Source organism: Musa acuminata, chromosome BXJ1-7, assembly GCF_036884655.1.
Source record: "Musa acuminata AAA Group cultivar baxijiao chromosome BXJ1-7, Cavendish_Baxijiao_AAA, whole genome shotgun sequence".
NCBI classification, from domain to species: domain Eukaryota; kingdom Viridiplantae; phylum Streptophyta; class Magnoliopsida; order Zingiberales; family Musaceae; genus Musa; species Musa acuminata.
In genome coordinates, this window is record NC_088333.1 from 11453102 (window position 1) to 11471475 (window position 18374).

The following is an 18374-nucleotide window of genomic DNA, read 5'->3' on the forward strand; positions in this document are numbered from 1 at the left end:
AGTGCACCATTGTCTAGATCCTGGGCCTCTGCCCCTACTAGCACAATCTCCGCTACACACCACTTCCTTTATGGAAACTTGAATGACAACACTATGACATATTCTTCAAGAGTACCCGCCTCCGTGTCCTCTTGCCCTATGCCAAGGTCTTCTGAACCCAACTTTGCTTCCATAAGTTGAGTTGCCTTAGTTCCTCCATCAAATGCTTCTTCGAGATAAGGTGCATGTACCCAGAAGCTCCCTTCATCTTTGGCACCATGCAAGATGAGTCCGCTCCGTTAGAATGAAGGACCCATGAAACAACATAATCCTGCTCTTGCCTCTACAAGAGTTCATGTCCTTGACCTCTGTCCAAGGAAAGCACTATGCCTCCGCTCCATGTTCCAACTTCTACACTGACTCCCTTCATGCAGCTTGGGTACTTCGCCAAGTTACACCAAAGTTGCTCCGCTCCTTGTTTTTTGCATTGAGTTGATGGTGTCCCTCACGCCTACCATTCCACGGATCAGCCCTTCCTTGAGTCCGATCTCCATATCGACTCTAAGTATACCTTCATTTGTGTTGCTTTGGGTCGCTCCCCCACTTGATCTCACAATGCATCCTCTCAAGCGAGATCATGCGATAACTCCTCGTTGCTTGCTCGATCCATTGAGCTTCATGGGGTTCTTATTTATTGAGATACTCCTCCTGAACATATGCGGTTTGTTGCACATAATTCTCCCATTGGAGAAGCCATGATCTATCCCTCTTGATATCTATCTCATTGGAGCAACATCTCTCTTCGTTTCGGAGACCACCATCCCCTTGGACTACTCCGATTTGCTGAACAAACTGTACATTATTCTGCCTCCTGCAAATACACTTGCTAGATTGCGACTCTACGTCAATACAACCCCCGCTACACCACTTAAGGCCTAAAAATATGATGAACTCGATGCACACTTCAGCCTCTATGGATGTATCCTTCACATGCCGAAGAGAAAGTTTCAATGCTCCATAGTGCCGGGTTTCAATCGCCTTGGGATGGCTACGAACATTCCAACATCCGTATACAAGCACATGCATGAGTACCGAATTATTCGAGTTAGCAATTCCCCTCATATCTGTGAGCTTTGCACAATTTTTTCGATCATTGAGTAACTTATTCCATCTTACATGGTCTCATCCGTTTACCAAGAGCCTCACTTGCCTCGAGCACCATCAAGTATAGTTGTCAACGTTGAGCCATAGCTCAAACTCAGCCATCCCAACCTTTGTGCGCTCCATATTCTTCTAAGCTTGCTTGTTCTCGTAGTGCCTCTTGTGCGAAAGGTTTATCATTCCTCTGAATGTCAATCTCAAATGCCTGCTCCTTTGAGCAACCCCTTTTCCCTATATCTCCATGCCCGTTTTTCCTCAAACGGTTGTGTGTGTGCTGACTTCCCTCAACGCAGCTTAGCTGGTTTTGCCTAAGTCGTGCAGCACACTTGCGTATCCGTCCGTAAAGGTCAGCCTCCCCGAGCCTCCCATGGTCCCTCAGGAACCACAAAAGAGAAAACAAGTTAGAGAAAACACCTCACTCGGGATCCACAAGCAAACATTTCCAAAAATACTTCATAGACAATACAAATTACAAACAGACTTTATATGAACAGTTGCACAACAAATGGTCAAAATGGTCCATTACAGATCGAAAATCTCTCACAAGTGTCCACATGACATAACCTTTATTTACAAGCCTAAAGCTGATAGGGGAGTCACAATAAAGTCAACGGGGGTACAAACTATGACGTCAGCCACCCCACGGTTGGACAGTCGAAGTGACTCCCCTTAGGGAGTAATGGCGACGCGACATGCCACGGCGCCATCCGCGCGTGGCCCACACCCTGCTCGAGTGAACGCGCATTAACGTCGATCCGACGTCGCCAACGTCACCCCCCCCCCCTCAGCCTGCGACGACCGAGGTCGCCCATACCCTGCACGCTCGCCCAAATGCAGGAAGCGACAACCGAGGCCTCCCATACCCTGCGACAGGATGATCCGCCACGCAACCCTAATGGCGACATCAAATCCAGCCAGAGGCACGACCCTACACTGACAGGCAGGAACATCAGGTAACATCAGACCCAAGCTATAAAGGGTTGAGAGCCCCAAAAGGAAAGAGGAGGAGAAAAACTCCTACTTCAGAGGACACACTCACACTCCACACTTGGAAGGAGGCATCTCTTCCTCCAAAACCCCCTCCACATCGCTAACTTAGCCGTCGGAGGGGTCGGGCCGAGCGCCTCGGCCCGACCTTTGTGCAGGTACCAGACGATCGATTCTTCAGGTGCGGTGGCCGACCTGCCGACCCAAGCTGTCGCCGACCCGAGCTGCGGTCGACCTGCGGACCCGACGTCCCAACCCGAACCGCCACGCACAGTCGCTGGGAGACCCCGAGGGACACCTCCCGAGATCCCCGACATCCGGACCCCCGAACCAAGCCGCATCGGCCCCGAGGCCATGGCTAAAAAAGTTACTTTCCGTAACAGAGTGGAGCTAGAAGGAGGGCCCGAATGTCGAGCGATCCTCACGCTGACCCCGGCGAGTCCGTGGCCCGCGGAGATGGAGAGATACCGGCGTCGACGCCGGATCGTTATTGGCGTCTGTTCAACGACTTAAGGATGCCACCCCCAGTACCCGCGGTCGGCCCCCCGGCTGTACCGCCCGAGGCGTTTTTCGCCCTCGCTAAGCAAGTACAGGGAATGGCGGAAATAATGCAATCCGTTGTCCCACTCATTTCCGAAATCAGGCGACTGACGGACGCCTCCGCCGACCTAATCCAACAAAGGCCAAGCACGGGACAGGATGCGACCGGCGAAACCCGAGACGGGGCTGTTCACCGCGACAGTTCGCCCATGCGCGTTTCTCCCGCACCCTCCCGAGCCACGCGACGTCGCCCCGAGCATGACACCGTATCATCCGACTCGGCGGATAGCTTCATTAAGGTACAATTCTCCCAAATCAACCGCCGCCTGGACGAATTCCAACGTAAGCTCCAGAAGTCACGGGACGAATCAAGCGAGGGCACCTCGGGCGGATCCCCTTTTGTTCAAGAAATACAAGAGAAACCCGTTCCCCTCAACTTTAGGGTGTCGGCCCTAGAAATATACGACGGTGGCTCCGACCCAGCGGAGCATGTCGCCGCATTCCGGACTCAGATGGCCCTTTACGGCACGTCCGACGCACTAATGTGCCGTACATTCCCGACCACCTTCAGAGGACCAGCACGCGCATGGTTTAGCCGGCTGCACCAATCCTCAATCACATCTTTCGACCAGTTCGCCAAGGAGTTCGAACAAAACTTCCTTACCAGCACGCGGCCTCGGCCTCCCATAGCCGCCCTGTTGGCGCTATCGCAACACGAGGAGGAGACGCTCGCACAGTTTGTAACATGCTTCGCCGTGGAGATCCGCGGATATCCGGATACTCACCCTTCTTTGATCATGCAGGCGTTCTTGACGGGGTTGAAACCCTCAAGGTTCTTCTGGTCATTGATTGAGAAGCCACCGGCCACTGTCCCTGAGATGCTCCACCGCGCCAACCAATACGTCGCCGGCGAAGCGTTGGCACCAGGAAGACGCGCGGTCGGGAAGAAACCACGGACCGAGCAATCCCGAACCACCACTTCGTCGGTTGACCCGCAACCCCGTCGGAGGCTCGACCGTCCCGAGCAGCGGCTCCCAAGGCCTCTGCCCCTCCCACTCAACACACCTCGCACCGAGATCTTCCTCCAGATCAAGGAGAAAGGTCTCTTGCGGCCCCCCAATCCCATGAGTGCTACTTACAAAAATCGGTCGAAATACTACAGGTTCCACCGAGACCATGCCCATGACACAAAGGACTGCCACGACCTCCAGAACCAGATTGAAGAGCTGATCAGAAGGGGGTACCTCGACCGTTATCTCAATCAAGAATAATAAAAGCGGGGGCCGCGCGAACGCGTTCCCCCTCCTCTAACACAAATTATGACGTGCACTCTCCCGCTTGGGGAGATGGTAGACCAGCGCCCCTCCCCGATGCAATGGAGGTCACTGATCTAGGCCATGAGCCTTCATGATCGCCCATAGACCCCGTCTAGGTAAGTAACCCCGCGTCCCGCGTCCCCGGAAGCCCATCGAAAGGCAACCCCGAGAAGCAACCCCGCGTCCCCGGATGCCCATCGAAAGGCAGGTCGACGTCATCATCGGGGGACCGGCGGCAGGCGGCAGCAGCTCGAGCGCAAGGAAATCCTATGCCCGGAGCTCGGTCGAGAAACGCCCCCGACCCAGGCTAGAACCCGAAATCTCTTTTGGGGTCGGGGAGGGGGAATGGTCCCATCATGACGATGCTCTGGTAATCTCCATCCAGATCGCCAACGCTCGGGTAAAGAGGGTGATGGTCGACACAGGGAGCTCCGCCGACATCCTATACCTCGACGCCTTCAAAAGGCTCGGCTTGGCCACCCAGGACCTCACTCCCATGTGCTCAGCACTCACGGGATTCACCGGAGACTCGATCTCCCCGCTCGGCACCATCACTCTCCCTGTCACCATTGGGGAGGAACCAAGGACCAAAACGATAATGACTACGCTCATGGTGGTCAACCTACCCTCGGCCTACAACGTCATCCTCGGACGCCCAACGCTCAACAAACTGAGAGCGGTGGTCTCAACCTACCATCGAACCATCAAATTCCCTACCTCGGCAAGGGTCGGTGAGTCACGGAGCGACCCAGGAGAGTCGAGAAGGTGCTACCTCACCGCGGTCTCCCTCCCGAAGAGGGCATGCCCCCATATCCCAGACCCGCGAGAAGAGGCTGCCATACCAACGCATCTTGAACCCCCTGAGCAGCTTACCGAGATGCCGATAAAAGGAGACCGGCCCGGTCAGACTGTGAAAATCGGCGCGGCCCAGCCAAAGGAAAACCAGCTCCAGCTCATCGAGTTCCTGAAGGAAAGCGCCGATGTATTCACGTGGTCGCCCAAGGAAATGCCGGGGATCGATCGGACGGTAGCCGAACACCAGCTTAACGTCAATCCCGAGGCCAAGCTTGTGAAGCAAAGGCCACGGAGGTTCGCCCCCGACCGACAGAAAGCAATCAGCGAAGAAATCGACCGATTGACAGAAGCCGGATTCGTCTCCGAAGTGAAGTACCCCCGGTGGCTGTCAAATGTAGTCCTTGTTAAAAAGCCTAATGGAAGCTGGCGGATGTGCGTTGACTACACCAATCTCAACCGGGCGTGCCCCAAAGACTATTACCCGCTCCCGAGGATAGATCAGTTAGTCGACGCCACCTCGGGTTACGAACTCCTTACCTTCTTGGACGCATACTCGGGCTACAACCAAATCCACATGGCACCAGAGGACCAAGAGAATACCGCCTTCATCACCGACATAGGAATATATTGCTACAAGGTGATGTCGTTCGGCCTGAAGAACGCTGGGGCAACCTCCCAGAGGATGGTCGACAAGCTGTTCAAACGCCAAATCGGCAGGAACATGGAAATATATGTGGACGACATGATCGTAAAGAGCAGAACCGCGAAGGCACACTTGGCCGACTTGGCAGAAACCTTTCGGACCCTAAGGCGATTCAATATGCACTTAAACCCCGCAAAATGCGTCTTCGGGGTTAGCTCGGGAAGATTCCTCGGCTTCGTCATCCACCAGAGGGGAATAGACGCCAACCCAGAAAAGGTACGGGCCATAACCCGGATGCACTCGCCCCGCTCCATCAAAGAGGTACAGCGCCTCGTAGGGAAGCTGGCGGCACTCAGTAGGTTCATATCCAGGTCAGGCGACAAATGCCTGCCCTTCTTCCAGGCCCTACAACAAGCCAACAACTTCGCCTGGACCCCCGAGTGCGAGGGAGCCTTTGAAGACCTAAAGACGTACCTCACCCGCCTGCCCCGACTCGCTTCCCCTGAACCAAGGGAAACCCTGGGCCTCTACCTAGCGGCGTCAGCGCAGGTAGTCAGCTCTGTATTGGTCCGAGAAACACCGCCATCGCAGCAGCCTATCTACTACGTCAGCCACGTCCTCGTTGGAGCCGAGGCGCGGTACCCCCCAATTGAAAGGCTGGCTCTGGCGTTGATAAAGACAGCGCGAAAGCTGCGCCCGTATTTCCAGTCCCACACAATCAAAGTCATCACTGACCAGCCGCTCCAAAAAATCCTATCCAAGTTCGACGTGGCAGGCCGAATGTTACGGTGGTCGGTCGAGCTCAGCGAGTTCGACATCCAATACTCTCCCCGGAACGCCACTAAAGCCCAGGTACTGGCCGACTTCATCTCTGAACTGACGCCCGAGGATTGTGCAGATGGGCGGAGGGATACCGACCGTGCGTGGACCCTGCACGTCGACGGCTCAGCCATCACCGGCGCAGCCGGGGTCGGCCTCGTCCTCAGAAGCCCAACCGGAGAAACCTACGAGAGGTCCATCCAACTGCATTTCCAAGCCACCAACAACGAAGCCGAGTACGAGGCGCTACTATATGGCTTGCGCCTCGCCTTAGAGATGCAGGTAGACAACCTCGAGGTATTCAACGACTCTCGGTTAGTGACAGGACACGTGAACGGGAGTTACGAGGCCCGGGACCCCACGATGGCATCATACCTGGCGGAAACACAGCGGCTCGCCCGCCTCTTCAGCCGGTTCTCAATCACGCAAGTCCCCCGGGCCCAGAACACATCGGCCGATGCCCTGGCAAAAGCAGCCTCCACACGGGGTTTAGAAGAAGCCTCCGCAACCGAGCCCATAGCGGCGCCAACCATACCATCCTGCGGCGTCGTCGAGACTCGAACCCCGCCCAACTGGATGGAGGAGATACTCCACTTCAAGACAGATGGGACGGAGCCTGACGACCCGACGGTAGCGGGACGGCTAAGGCGAACACAGGCCTGGTATAGCTTAGTCGGTGGGAAGCTATACCGCAGAGGTTTCTCCCAACCCCTCTTGCTCTGCCTTGCACCACCCGAGGCCAACACCGTCCTCGCCGAACTTCACGAGGGAATTTGTGGGGAGCACATCGGAGGTCAAACCTTGGCTTTCAAGGCCCTCAGACAAGGATACTACTGGCCAACAATGCGTCGAGATGCTGCATCATACGTGCAACAATGCCAACCGTGCCAAAGGCACGCTCGATTACAACATCGACCGGCGATCCCTCTCAACCTAATGGAAGTCGCTTGGCCCTTCGCCCAGTGGGGACTGGACCTCCTCGGCCCTTTTCCTCCGGCTTCAGGGCAACGACGTTTCCTTATTGTTGGGGTTGATTATTTCACAAAATGGGTTGAAGCCGAACCCTTGGCCTCCATCACCGAGAAGCAAGTCCAAAGCTTTACGTGGAAGAACATCATCACTCGGTTCGGGATTCCGAGGGCCATGGTCACCGACAATGGGGCCCATTTCAACAACGCCAAGTTTAAAACTTACTGCGCGTCGTATGAAATACAATTGAAGTTTAGCTCGGTGGCACACCCCTAGACCAACGGACAAGCAGAGGTAATGAATCGGGCGATTCTAGAAGGCCTCATGAAGAGAGTCTCGGGCGCGCACGGGACCTGGGTAGACGAGCTGCCGAGCGTTCTATGGGCTATACGGACAACTCCGAAGACGACTTCAGGCGAATCCCCATTCAGCCTTGCATTCGGGACCGAAGCAGTCCTCCCGCCCGAAATGGTATTTTCAACCTTTCGCACCTCGGGATACGAACAAGACGGTTCCGAGGAAGGCCTGAGAGCGCACTTAGACCTCCTTGAGGAAAGGAGGACCGAGGCCCACTTACGCACCCTGGCTTATAAAAAGGCCGTGGCACGAATGTACAACCAAAGAGTCCGCCCTCGCTCGATCAAGATCAGAGACCTCGTCCTCCGCAAGGCAGAGGTAACCAACCCGACTCAGGTGGGAGGCAAGCTCGCACCCAACTGGGAGGGCCCGTACAGAGTCTACGATATGGTCCGAGAAGGGACCTACCGACTCGAAACTATGGAAGGGAGCCGCCTCCCGAGGACCTGGAATGCGGTAAATCTGAGGAAGTTCTACCCGTAAGGAAGGACCAAACAAGGGCATGTAGCACGAGAGATGCACGAGACAATAGCCAGAACAAACCATCTCCATTATAAAGCATCTATACAAGCGTTGGGTAGGCGGTACAAAGACCCGAAAGACAACCCAACCAAAAACAGAAAAGAAATACAAGTCAACTCGGAGGAGGCGTCTCGGGCCCGTCATCAAAGGGGACGCTCGTCGGCATCTCCACCGCCTCATCCGCAGGGTGGTCGGCGAAGGGGTCCGACTCCAGCTCCCATTCCGGATGACTTGAGCGGGCGCGAGCATAAGCCACTCGGTACCCGAACTCATACGTCGCCCGCCCGGACGTCACCAGGCCACGCTCGAACCCGTTCGATGCCTTATACTCGGCAACCGCCCTCTCTATCCGCTCAGGAAGAGCCTGTTTTTCCTCCTTCAAGGCTGCCTCGCCCGCCCAAGCAGCTGATCGGGCGGACTCGATGTCGTTGGAGAGCGTGTGGAGCTCATCGTCTAGCGTTCGGGCGTGGGCCTGGCTCTTCTCCAACTCGTCCTTCAGGCGCTTCACCTCTTCGTCCAATGCCGCGGCACGCTGCTCGGCCGCTGCCACAGCTTCCGGACCGAACGACTGCTTCAGCCCTTGGTTCTCGAGACGAAGCGCGGCACAAGTGCTCGACTGTCGTTCGATCAACCGCCCGGCGTCAAGGACTCGATCGATCAGCGCCATGACGTAGTGTTGGCCCTACACCCAGGTCAACATCAACACCTAAAGAAGCAGACAAAATTAAAAAGGCCGAGTTCCCACTCACCCACACCAAGGATTTTGCGGCCCGATCTGCCAACACCTCCGAGGTGGAACCGTAAAGTTCTTTGGCCAACAGCGGGTGAAGCGCCCACCGGATAAACTCCTGGGCCGACGATCCGTCGGCCCAGACTTTACTGTCCGCCTTAAGCTCAGGCCACCGAGGGACATAGGAGGCTCCCGCTGCGCCGGTAGGGAGGTTGGTCATGATCGGAGCCTGATACTCCTCATCTCCCGACTGGCTGACACGGCACAGGTCCCGCATCGACTTCGGGCGTGCCGACGCCCCTTGAGCTGGTTCACCTCCAGCTGGCCCGACCGACTCCTTTCCTTTGGCGCTTCCCGAAGTGCCTCCCGACGGGGCGGTCCCCGTCAACCCCGTACCGCGTTCTCGGGCGGCCGAACGCGCGGACACCTTCCTGACTGCAGTCTTCAATTTTTTCGCCGGACGATCCGCGTTCGGCGAAGACGGCGCACCCTCGGACGTACCCCTCTTCGGGACATCGCCGGAGCCAGCGCCACCCTGAGGTTGAGACGCGCTCGGTCGGGAGTGCGACGCCTTCTTCACAGACTGGAAGTTCACCATCTCTGCAAAAGGAGACCTGATCGGTCAGATAACTTGAGGCAATGGGGAAGGAACACATGACGTAAAGACGACCGTACCCCCAGCAACCGGGCTCAAACCCACGTCGGCCAGCCACTCCTCGGTCATCTTTTTGATCGCCCGAGAAGAGGACAGGATACCCCTCAATTTATCTACATCCGCCGACTCTCTGCCTGAAAGCGGCGGGAGGACATTGTCGGTCGTGCGGGAAGTCCATCCGGTGCTGAAGCCCCATCCCCGACTGCAACTGACAAAGAAGAAGCGACTCTTCCGACCTTTATTATTGGAAGGGGCGCCACTGATCCTGAACCCCCTACGAGCGACCAAGCGACAACCGGGGAAACCCCTTCGGGGAAAGCTTATATAAAATAAACCAAGGGCGACGGTCGGGCTGCCCGAGGAAGGAGAAATAAATCGCTGTCCTCAGAGCCGGCAGCGCGCCTCCGAGCCCCAAATTCATCGGTCCCGCCCAGCCACGCTTGATCCCCAGGAGCTGCGCCACCCCCCTCGAGGCGCCACGTGGCGCGTACCGCCGCACAGTCCACTTAAGACATCCATGCTCCTGCTTGTGGAAGACAACAGCGCAAAGTGTCTCCCAATCACAATGGAAGCTTGCACCTGGAGCACAGCGCCAACGCGAGGCCACTTGCGACTCGCCGAGCCAGTCATTACGAGTCGCTCCAGTTCGGTTCCCGACTTGCGACTCGCCGATCCAGTTATTACGAGTCGCTCCAGTTCGGTTCCCGACTTGCGACTCGCCGATCCAGTCATTACGAGTCACTCCAGTTCGGTTCCCGACTCGCGACTCGCCGATCCAATCATTACGAGTCGCTTAAGTTCGCTTCCCGACTTGCGACTCACCGAGCCAGTCATTGCGAGTCGCTCCAGTTCGGTTCCCGACTTGCGACTCGCCGATCCAGTTATTACGAGTCGCTCCAGTTCGGTTCCCGACTTGCGACTCGCCGATCCAGTTATTACGAGTCGCTCCAGTTCGGTTCCCGACTTGCGACTCGCCGATCCAGTCATTACGAGTCGCTTAAGTTCGCTCCCCGACTTGCGACTCGCCGAGCCAGTCATTACGAGTCGCTCCAGTTCGGTTCCCGACTTGCGACTCGCCGATCCAGTTATTACGAGTCGCTCCAGTTCGGTTCCCGACTTGCGACTCGCCGATCCAGTCATTACGAGTCACTCAAGTTCGCTTCCCGACTAGCGACTCGCCGAGCCAGTCATTGCGAGTCACTCCAGTTCGGTTCCCGACTTGCGACTCGCCGATCCAGTCATTACGAGTCACTCCAGTTCGGTTCCCGACTTGCGACTCGCCGATCCAGTCATTACGAGTCGCTCAAGTTCGCTTCCCGACCTACGACTCGCCGACCCGGTCCGCACGGGTCGCTCTTTTCTAAGACTTATAGTTTGTCTGTTCAAAGCATCACGCCGATGCAATACACCTCCGCCTGGGGGGGAAGTGATAGGGGAGTCACCATAAAGTCAACGAGGGTACAGACTATGACGTCAGCCACCCCACGGTTGGACAGTCGAAGTGACTCCCCTCAGGGAGTAATGGCGACGCGACATGCCACGGCGCCATTCGCGCGTGGCCCACACCCTGCCCGAGTGAACGCGCATTAACGCCGATCCGACGTCGACAACGTCACCCCCCCCCCATACCCTGCGACAGGATGATCCGCCACGCAACCCTAATGGCGACATCAAATCCAGCCAGAGGCACGACCCTGCGCTGACAGGCAGGAACATCAGGTAACATCATACCCAAGCTATAAAGGGTTGAGAGCCCCAAAAGAAAAGAGGAGGAGAAAAACTCCTACTTCAGAGGACACACTCACACTCTATACTTGGAAGGAGGCATCTCTTCCTCCAAAACCCCCTCCACATCGCTAACTTAGCCGTCGGAGGGGTTGGGCCGAGCGCCTCGGCCCGACCTTTGTGCAGGTACCAGACGATCGACTCTTCAGGTGCGGTGGCCGACCTGCCGACCCAAGCTGCTGCCGACCCGAGCTGCGGTCGACCTGCTGACCCGACATCCCAACCCGAACCGCCACGCACAGCCGCCGGGAGACCCCGAGGGACACCGCCCGAGATCCCCGACATCCGGACCCCCGAACCAAGCCGCATCGGCCCCGAGGCCACGGCTAAAAAAGTTACTTTCCGTAACAAAAGTGACCGCCAAACCCAACTAAAATTGGACTATTAAGCCTTTGGCCATCTCTCTACATGTTGTGCAAAGTATGAATATATCAAAAGACACGGACATACATAAGCATTAAATCAAACATCCTGTTTTGAAGTTTGTTCGTGATATTCTCCCCCACTTATTCCTTCGACGTTCTCGTCGAAGCCTTTGCCGACACTGTAACTCCTCGCCTTTGTTGAGTCTTCAATCTTCTACTCCAACTGCAATGCGCCTCTTGGCTCCCAATTGCTCTCCGCTGCTATTTTTGAGTAATCGAACATTTGATCCGCCATGTTGCTTCAACTCGCAAATGACTCTAACTTTAATGTGGGGTTGGCTGAGTTGTATTGATCCCTATTGGTTCTTGCGGATCCTCCAGATGAAAGAAAAGATCATCCTTACAATACGCCAGTCTCTCAAATGCCTCATGCTGCTTGAACTGGATGGATACTTGTTGGAACTTTAACGGGCATCGCCTCGTAAACTTCTGAACTTTTGGGTCATTCCTCCGTAAAATTTACCCATTGACTCTTCTTTCATTTAGTTGTCACTTCCAAGTAGGTTCGCATCACTTTCGCTTTTGATTGACATTTCGTTGGGAAATAAAGAGAACAATCTACTCTCAATAGCACTGATCATCGTTGGTGAGGATTTGACAACTATTGTCTTCCATTATCTTTGAAGGGTCTTTGAACCTGTACAAAGCTCCTGTGCTGGATAGATAAGAGAATTTGGGTACTCGGTTTCACCTATTCTTTTAAAAGTTGAGAAGATAAATGTTGCTACACTTCGCATGCCACCTCGATGTTGTACTACTCAATGCACATTTAAATCACTTAGATTTCCCTCGAAATAACATCTTGACACCAACAATCACTTAGATTTCCCTCGAAATACAAGCCGAGAAATTAAATCCGACAACAATCCCTAGAGACCCAACCCGACTAGGATGGAGAAGAAAATTCAAAATAGGGCAACTCTAACCTGGTGGATCGGGGGGTACATCGAGTTGGTGCAGACGGGGCACTCCAGCAACTGATGCACCCTAGTCACCGGGCTTATAACCGGCGCCGGAAAGCCGCCGGCGCAGCCGATGACGGGTCCGCTCCCACCGCCGTGGGGCTTCAAGAAGGGGTGGGGAACGTGGGCGACCTCGTCGTCGTCCACCATCCCGTCCGACACGGAGATGCACTCGATATTATCCGATTCCATCGGTCAAAATAAACCAAGGAGAACCAAAATGGAAGCGCCTTTCCAGATTCAACCCCTTCTTCCTGCCCTCTCTCGCGCCGGGGAAGACGCGTTGCCAAAATTGCAATGCGAGTTCCACACCCTTCTCTCCCCCTTTTCGGGAGCGGGAGCGTCGCTCGCAGATGCCTTGGTCGCCGCAAGCACATTTAAATCGAAGTAACACTAAACGTTGCACGGAAATGAGACACCAAATTGAACCGTCGACTTCTCCTTAATATGTTTTCAATCGAGGAACCACCTTATCCTTTTACTCTTATCTACCACATCAGAGAAACACCACAAGTTTTTGACTGCTAAGTCACTCAAAAGGAGACGTTTCCACATGAGTGGGCCACAGGAAGCTGCGAAAGCAATGACAAGCAGCAAACAGCATGAACAACTGCTTTGGCACGTGCTACTGTTGCTACTGCGACAACAATGGGACTGATCCACCAGCAGCCAGAATCTGCGTCTCCAGCTTGAACAGAGTTTCCAGCTTGCGCTTCACCAGGCGATACTCCGCCGCCAGTTGCTGCAGACATTTGAGGCAACCTTCTTTGCTCCCCTTCTTACAGCAGTCGTGAAAGGCCATGCACACATCTTTGACTCTTTTAGCACCTATGCTGGCACTGCTGCCTGTCAACTTGCAGACAAAGGCATCCAATTTCTCGAAGTCCACGTCCTGCTGATCTAGGATAGAGCGTAGTTCATTGAGGAGCTTCTCAGAGTCTTCAAGGAAAAGAGTCCCGACCTGAAGAACAAACTTAGGTTCGCTCTCATCCTGCAGCTGCTGCAACTGTGTGTACTGATTGTCCAGAAACCCCTCACGGAAGACAATCTCTGCGAACTCAATGTATACCCTTCTCAATTTATGCAACTCCATGTCTCCTCAGCTATGCAGCAGGGACCAGGCTTCTTCCAGGGAGGGGGAGCTTCTTCACCTTTACAAAATAAAGCAGCTGTTCGGCAATACGACTCCCAAATTCTCATTCAACGCATCCAATAAAAAGAACAGCAATGGGAGACAAATATTGTATGTCTGTGTGCTCATAGTGTATCAGCTATATATTGGATATACATGCTAAATTTAAATTTAGAGAAGTAACTTTGAGAAACATATATCTATGCAATTTAGCCATTAAAATGAAAGGCAAGAAGCATAAAAATTACAAAAAATATATATATATACTTGCTAATTATGTGATACCACAACACACACAACTGTTTATGTGATACCAAGGCAGCTGGAGATGATGAGCTGAGTTGAAAGCCAAGTAGTATAATGACTCTCCAAATGCTGAATGATGAGCTTATTAACGTAGAAGCGTTCAAGTCAACTAATAAGGTTTTCCAAGACTGACCCACTCTCTCTGTAAAATGATTTCGGAACTGGTTGCTTAAACATCAAGAACAGAGAAAACCTATAATCACAAATAGAACGCATGCAGCAAGAAAACGAACCAACATTTCACAAGCAAAGCCAGCGAAAGCCTCCCAAAACCTTGAAACCATCATCAGATAACAGATTAAACGCCTCCTCTGATCCGAAAGCCGACCAAGAAACATACAAAACCTAAAAGAAAGCAAGCCCACGTGAAATAATCAACGACGAGATGCGGTGGAACGTTCTTGTCGCGCTGATACCTTCGACGCGTGGTTCATTCGACAAGAGTGCGAACCGTCCCGCATCCAAGAAACGATTAATAAAGACGGAAACCTAATGCAGACCGTGTAAGAACAACAAGGTGCGGCAAATGGCATCAAGAAAGAAGGCTCCGGCTGGATCTGACTTTCTTGATGCTCCGCAACAATGCAAGGTTGCATAGCTGCAGAGAGCATCCGAAGATCGAGAGAGAATACCTCCTGCAACGAGTCCGGCGACCGCGGGAACGAACTTTGACCCCAAGAACGACGGTGGAGAACACGAGAATACCTCCGACCATGGAAGGGAGAGCGAGAGACGAGAGGAGTCGAAGCGCCGGAAACAGAGCGAGAAGTGGGAAATGGGGGGAGAGGGTCCCGTTCGTTGGCGCTACAAAATGGCTTGCGTCTACGGTGTTAATACCGTGCAGTTTATGTCCATCCTGCGACACAAATTCCGTTACACTGCCTCGGTAATCATACCGCGAATGTGCGTATACCGTTCAGTTCGCGTTGCTCGTCAAGTACACTTTCAGTTAAGCTGACTCGTCAGGTCGTCCATCCACCTAACGACGCGTGGACAGAGACATGGCGGGAGTCACGTGGATCGCCATGTATCATAAACGGGTCCGGATCCTTGTTTGGGCCCGAGTCCAATGAGTCGTCCAAACACGGCCCAACTTCCCACATTAGTGTTGTCCGGTCCGAACCAACCGAGAAGTTAAAAAGGGACGCAAAGCCTCGCTGCCCCTCGTTCCGATCGATCCCTTCGAGCTCGGGGGGCGACTTGCAGCGATGAATCGGCCCCGCGGCTTCACCCTCCTCGCGGTCGTCCCTCTTTTGTTGGTCGTCGCCGGTGCGATCGAGTCGCCCCAGTACACCGTCGTACACTCCGAGTCGGACTTCGAGGTGCGGTTGTACAGGGAGTCGGTGTGGATGTCCGCTCCCACCGACGAGATTTCGTTCGAGAAAGCCACCAAATTCGGTTTCCACCGGTAGGAGCAATCACAATCCCCTATAGTTATTGCTCATTTAATTGATCCTGAGATGATGTTTACGGTGTAGGTTTTGATATATTTGGGAGAATCATATCAAAATTAATTCTTTTCCACTCTTCAAATAAGCATTTCTGCTGGAAATTCGAGGTCAAGTTAATTCGACGATAAAATGAGCCATGCCTCGTCAAACAAGCGCAATATTGGACACCAAATAGAAAAATAAAATGCTTTTTTTTTCTTTTTTCTGAAGAACACCCATGAATTGGACCCCTCTCCTGATGTTTCTTAATGATCATGAATGAGACTAGAAAATTCGATTTCAGAAGAGGAACAGAAATTCATGGAACAGCTTATATCTTATGATATGCGCTTATTCACTTAGATTTTCTTAGACATTCTGGGCCTAACAATTCTTGTGCTCCATGTCCATGGGAATCGTTAAATCTTTTAATACTGTATTTTTCATGCATCAACTTTACACCATGATAGCTAAGATATTATGGCTTATGTTGTTTGAGTCAACTTTGAAGCCATTAAGAGAAGATGGGAGTGCAAGATTTTTTGTTTTCCCTTTTTTTCTTGGATTTGCTTTTTTGGTGTTCAGTAAATGGGGAAGAGCCGTAAAGGTTCGGAGATAGGTAATAGTCGACTATGATGATTTGGACTTAAATGTAGAGTTGACTCAAACAACATAAACCATAATGTCTTAGCTATCATGGTGTAAAGTTGATGCATCCAAACAGATCTCATTAAGAGAAAATGGGGGTGTGAGATGTTGTTTTCCCTTTTTTTCTTGGATTAGCTTTTTTGGTGTACAGTAAATGGGGAAGAGCTGCAAAGGTTCGATGATAGGTAATAGTCGATTATGATGATTTGGACTTAAATGTAGTTTGCTGTTAGTGTCATCTCTCTGGTTGAAGGAGTACCAGCTTCCAAGAGTTAACTAGAACTCTCAGTCTACTAAACTGATAACTTTACTGCATAAGAGAGATACGAAAGTCTGAGCATATCCATACTATGATTTTTCCTTTATATATACCTTGCATATGTTTTTCGTTCCCTCTATGAGTTAAAAGCAGTAAAATCGAGCATATCCGTACTATGATTTTCCCTTTATATATACCTTGCATATGTTTTTCGTTCCCTCTACGAGTTAAAAGCAGTAAAGTCGAGCATATTCGTTCCCTCTACGAGTTAAAAGCCGCTCTCCTAAATCGATAACTTTTTATCTTTATCAAAAGTTGATCGTTTTGTATTATCTTTTTGCCACAACGTTATTTGAAGTCTTATCTGTTATAGCCGTGCAAGTAAATTTTATGTACACTCAATAGTCATTTTTTTTCTCCTACACTACCATTCAATGTTGATCACTACAATAAATACGATTTGATACTTTTCCTATTCAGAATTTCCAAGGATGCACTTCTGTTTATTGTTGTGTTGAGTTGTTTCCTTATTATGAGCATAATATTGAAAAATTCTGGTGAAAATTTCATTGATCTTACATCTTTGGAATCTCTATCATTTGTACTAATTTTGTCGATGTTGGTCGACATGCTAAATCAGGCTCTACTTATTTTGTCAGATTATTTCAGTACATCCAAGGAGCTAATCTAAATTCCTCGAGGATCAGAATGACTGCCCCAGTCTTAACAAGCATTGTTCCAGGCGCTGGCCCTCTTCACTCTTCAGCCTACTTTGTGCGGTTCTATATACCAGTGAAGTTCCAGGCATCCCCTCCTGTTCCTCTCCCTGAGTTAAACCTCCATTCTGATAGATGGGGAAGTCACTGCATCGCAGTGAGACAGTTTTCTGGTTTTGCTCGAGATAGCAATGTTATAAAGGAGGCAGAGAAACTTGCTATCAGCTTGAGTCAATCTTCCTGGGCCAATCTGACTGAATTTTCCGACAAGAACGCATACTCTATCGCCCAATACAATTCCCCATTTCACTTCATCGGTCGGGTCAATGAGGTTTGGGTAGATGTTGGTGGATCTGAAGTACCAGGTTGTGAATCAAGTCATGCCTATACATACTAAGCCTGTTAATCCATTTTTCGACTGTGACATGGACATGTAATGCAGTATTGTACATGTATACTTGAAATGCTTTCTGCAACTCTCGTATGTACACTGACTTGTTCTCGTTAAGAATGTAAATCAGACCTCTTTTGTCGGCCAAGAGCGACAGAAAAGAATTTCTATGATATCTGAGTTGTATCTGATGTGTTATTCCTGTTCTTGTCAAATATTTATGGCATGATATTATTTGAAACAGTTAACTGCAAATATCCTACTAGACCTTGTTCTATGTAATGATGGTGTTGAATCGAATCACATAGGAATGTTTGAAAAGAGAACTAACACCTAATCATTTGTTCTGATACCATTATATTGGCAAAATGAAAGAAATCAGCAGTTAAAAGTCACTGTTTCCTGACCAACAGTGATAACAAGAACTCACAAGCTTGAGCAAGAGAAAACAGACCTTCTCACATTTAAATCAAAAAGGAAATAAAGTACCACCAACAAATCAATAAAGAGAAGTACATCATCCTGCAATGTAATACTCCTCTACAAGTTTAAGATAATTTCTAATCCCATATTGTCACGGACAAATTGCTCCTCTACAAGTTTAAGATAATTTCTAATCCCATATTGTCATGGACAAATTTTTAAACAGAATTTTTGATGTAATACTTATGTATATCCGTATCTTTTGGCATGTGCATGCTTTGCACAGCATGTAGAGGAAAGATCGGAGGCTTAACAGCCCAATTTTAGTTGGGTTTGGTGGTCTTCTTCGGCTTGTAAATAAATGTCATGTTACGTAGACACTTATGAGAGATATTCGATCTGTAGTGGACCATTTTAACCCTTT

General features: G+C 51.6%; 2 protein-coding genes and 1 non-coding gene across 3 annotated transcripts; 1 reads left to right on the forward strand and 2 right to left on the reverse strand.

Moving 5' to 3' along the window:
• Positions 1 to 3943: 3943 nt before the first annotated feature.
• LOC135680171 (U1 spliceosomal RNA) lies at positions 3944 to 4107 on the reverse strand. Its single transcript, XR_010515416.1, has one exon. It is a non-coding gene; the product is annotated as a U1 spliceosomal RNA (small nuclear RNA).
• A 9172-nt stretch (positions 4108 to 13279) lies between these two features.
• LOC135680159 (histidine-containing phosphotransfer protein 1-like) lies at positions 13280 to 13738 on the reverse strand. Its single transcript, XM_065194146.1, has one exon. It carries the CDS (start codon positions 13736 to 13738, stop codon positions 13280 to 13282), a length of 459 nt encoding a protein of 152 aa, XP_065050218.1.
• A 1496-nt stretch (positions 13739 to 15234) lies between these two features.
• LOC135678821 (uncharacterized) lies at positions 15235 to 17700 on the forward strand. Its single transcript, XM_065192009.1, has 2 exons — positions 15235 to 15491; positions 17080 to 17700. The coding sequence occupies exons 1-2, from the start codon at positions 15292 to 15294 to the stop codon at positions 17531 to 17533; spliced, it is 654 nt and encodes a 217-aa protein (XP_065048081.1). The 5' UTR covers positions 15235 to 15291; the 3' UTR covers positions 17534 to 17700.
• Positions 17701 to 18374: the final 674 nt, after the last annotated feature.

Excerpts from the sequence above, each read along its gene's own strand:
- LOC135678821 (XM_065192009.1), top strand. The coding sequence starts at position 15,292 with ATGAATCGGCCCCGCGGCTTCACCCTCCTCGCGGTCGTCCCTCTTTTG. Across the intron at positions 15,492-17,079 it reads ACCAAATTCGGTTTCCACCG|ATTATTTCAGTACATCCAAG; the intron begins GTAGGAGCAATC and ends TTATTTTGTCAG.
- LOC135680159 (XM_065194146.1), bottom strand. The coding sequence starts at position 13,738 with ATGGAGTTGCATAAATTGAGAAGGGTATACATTGAGTTCGCAGAGATT.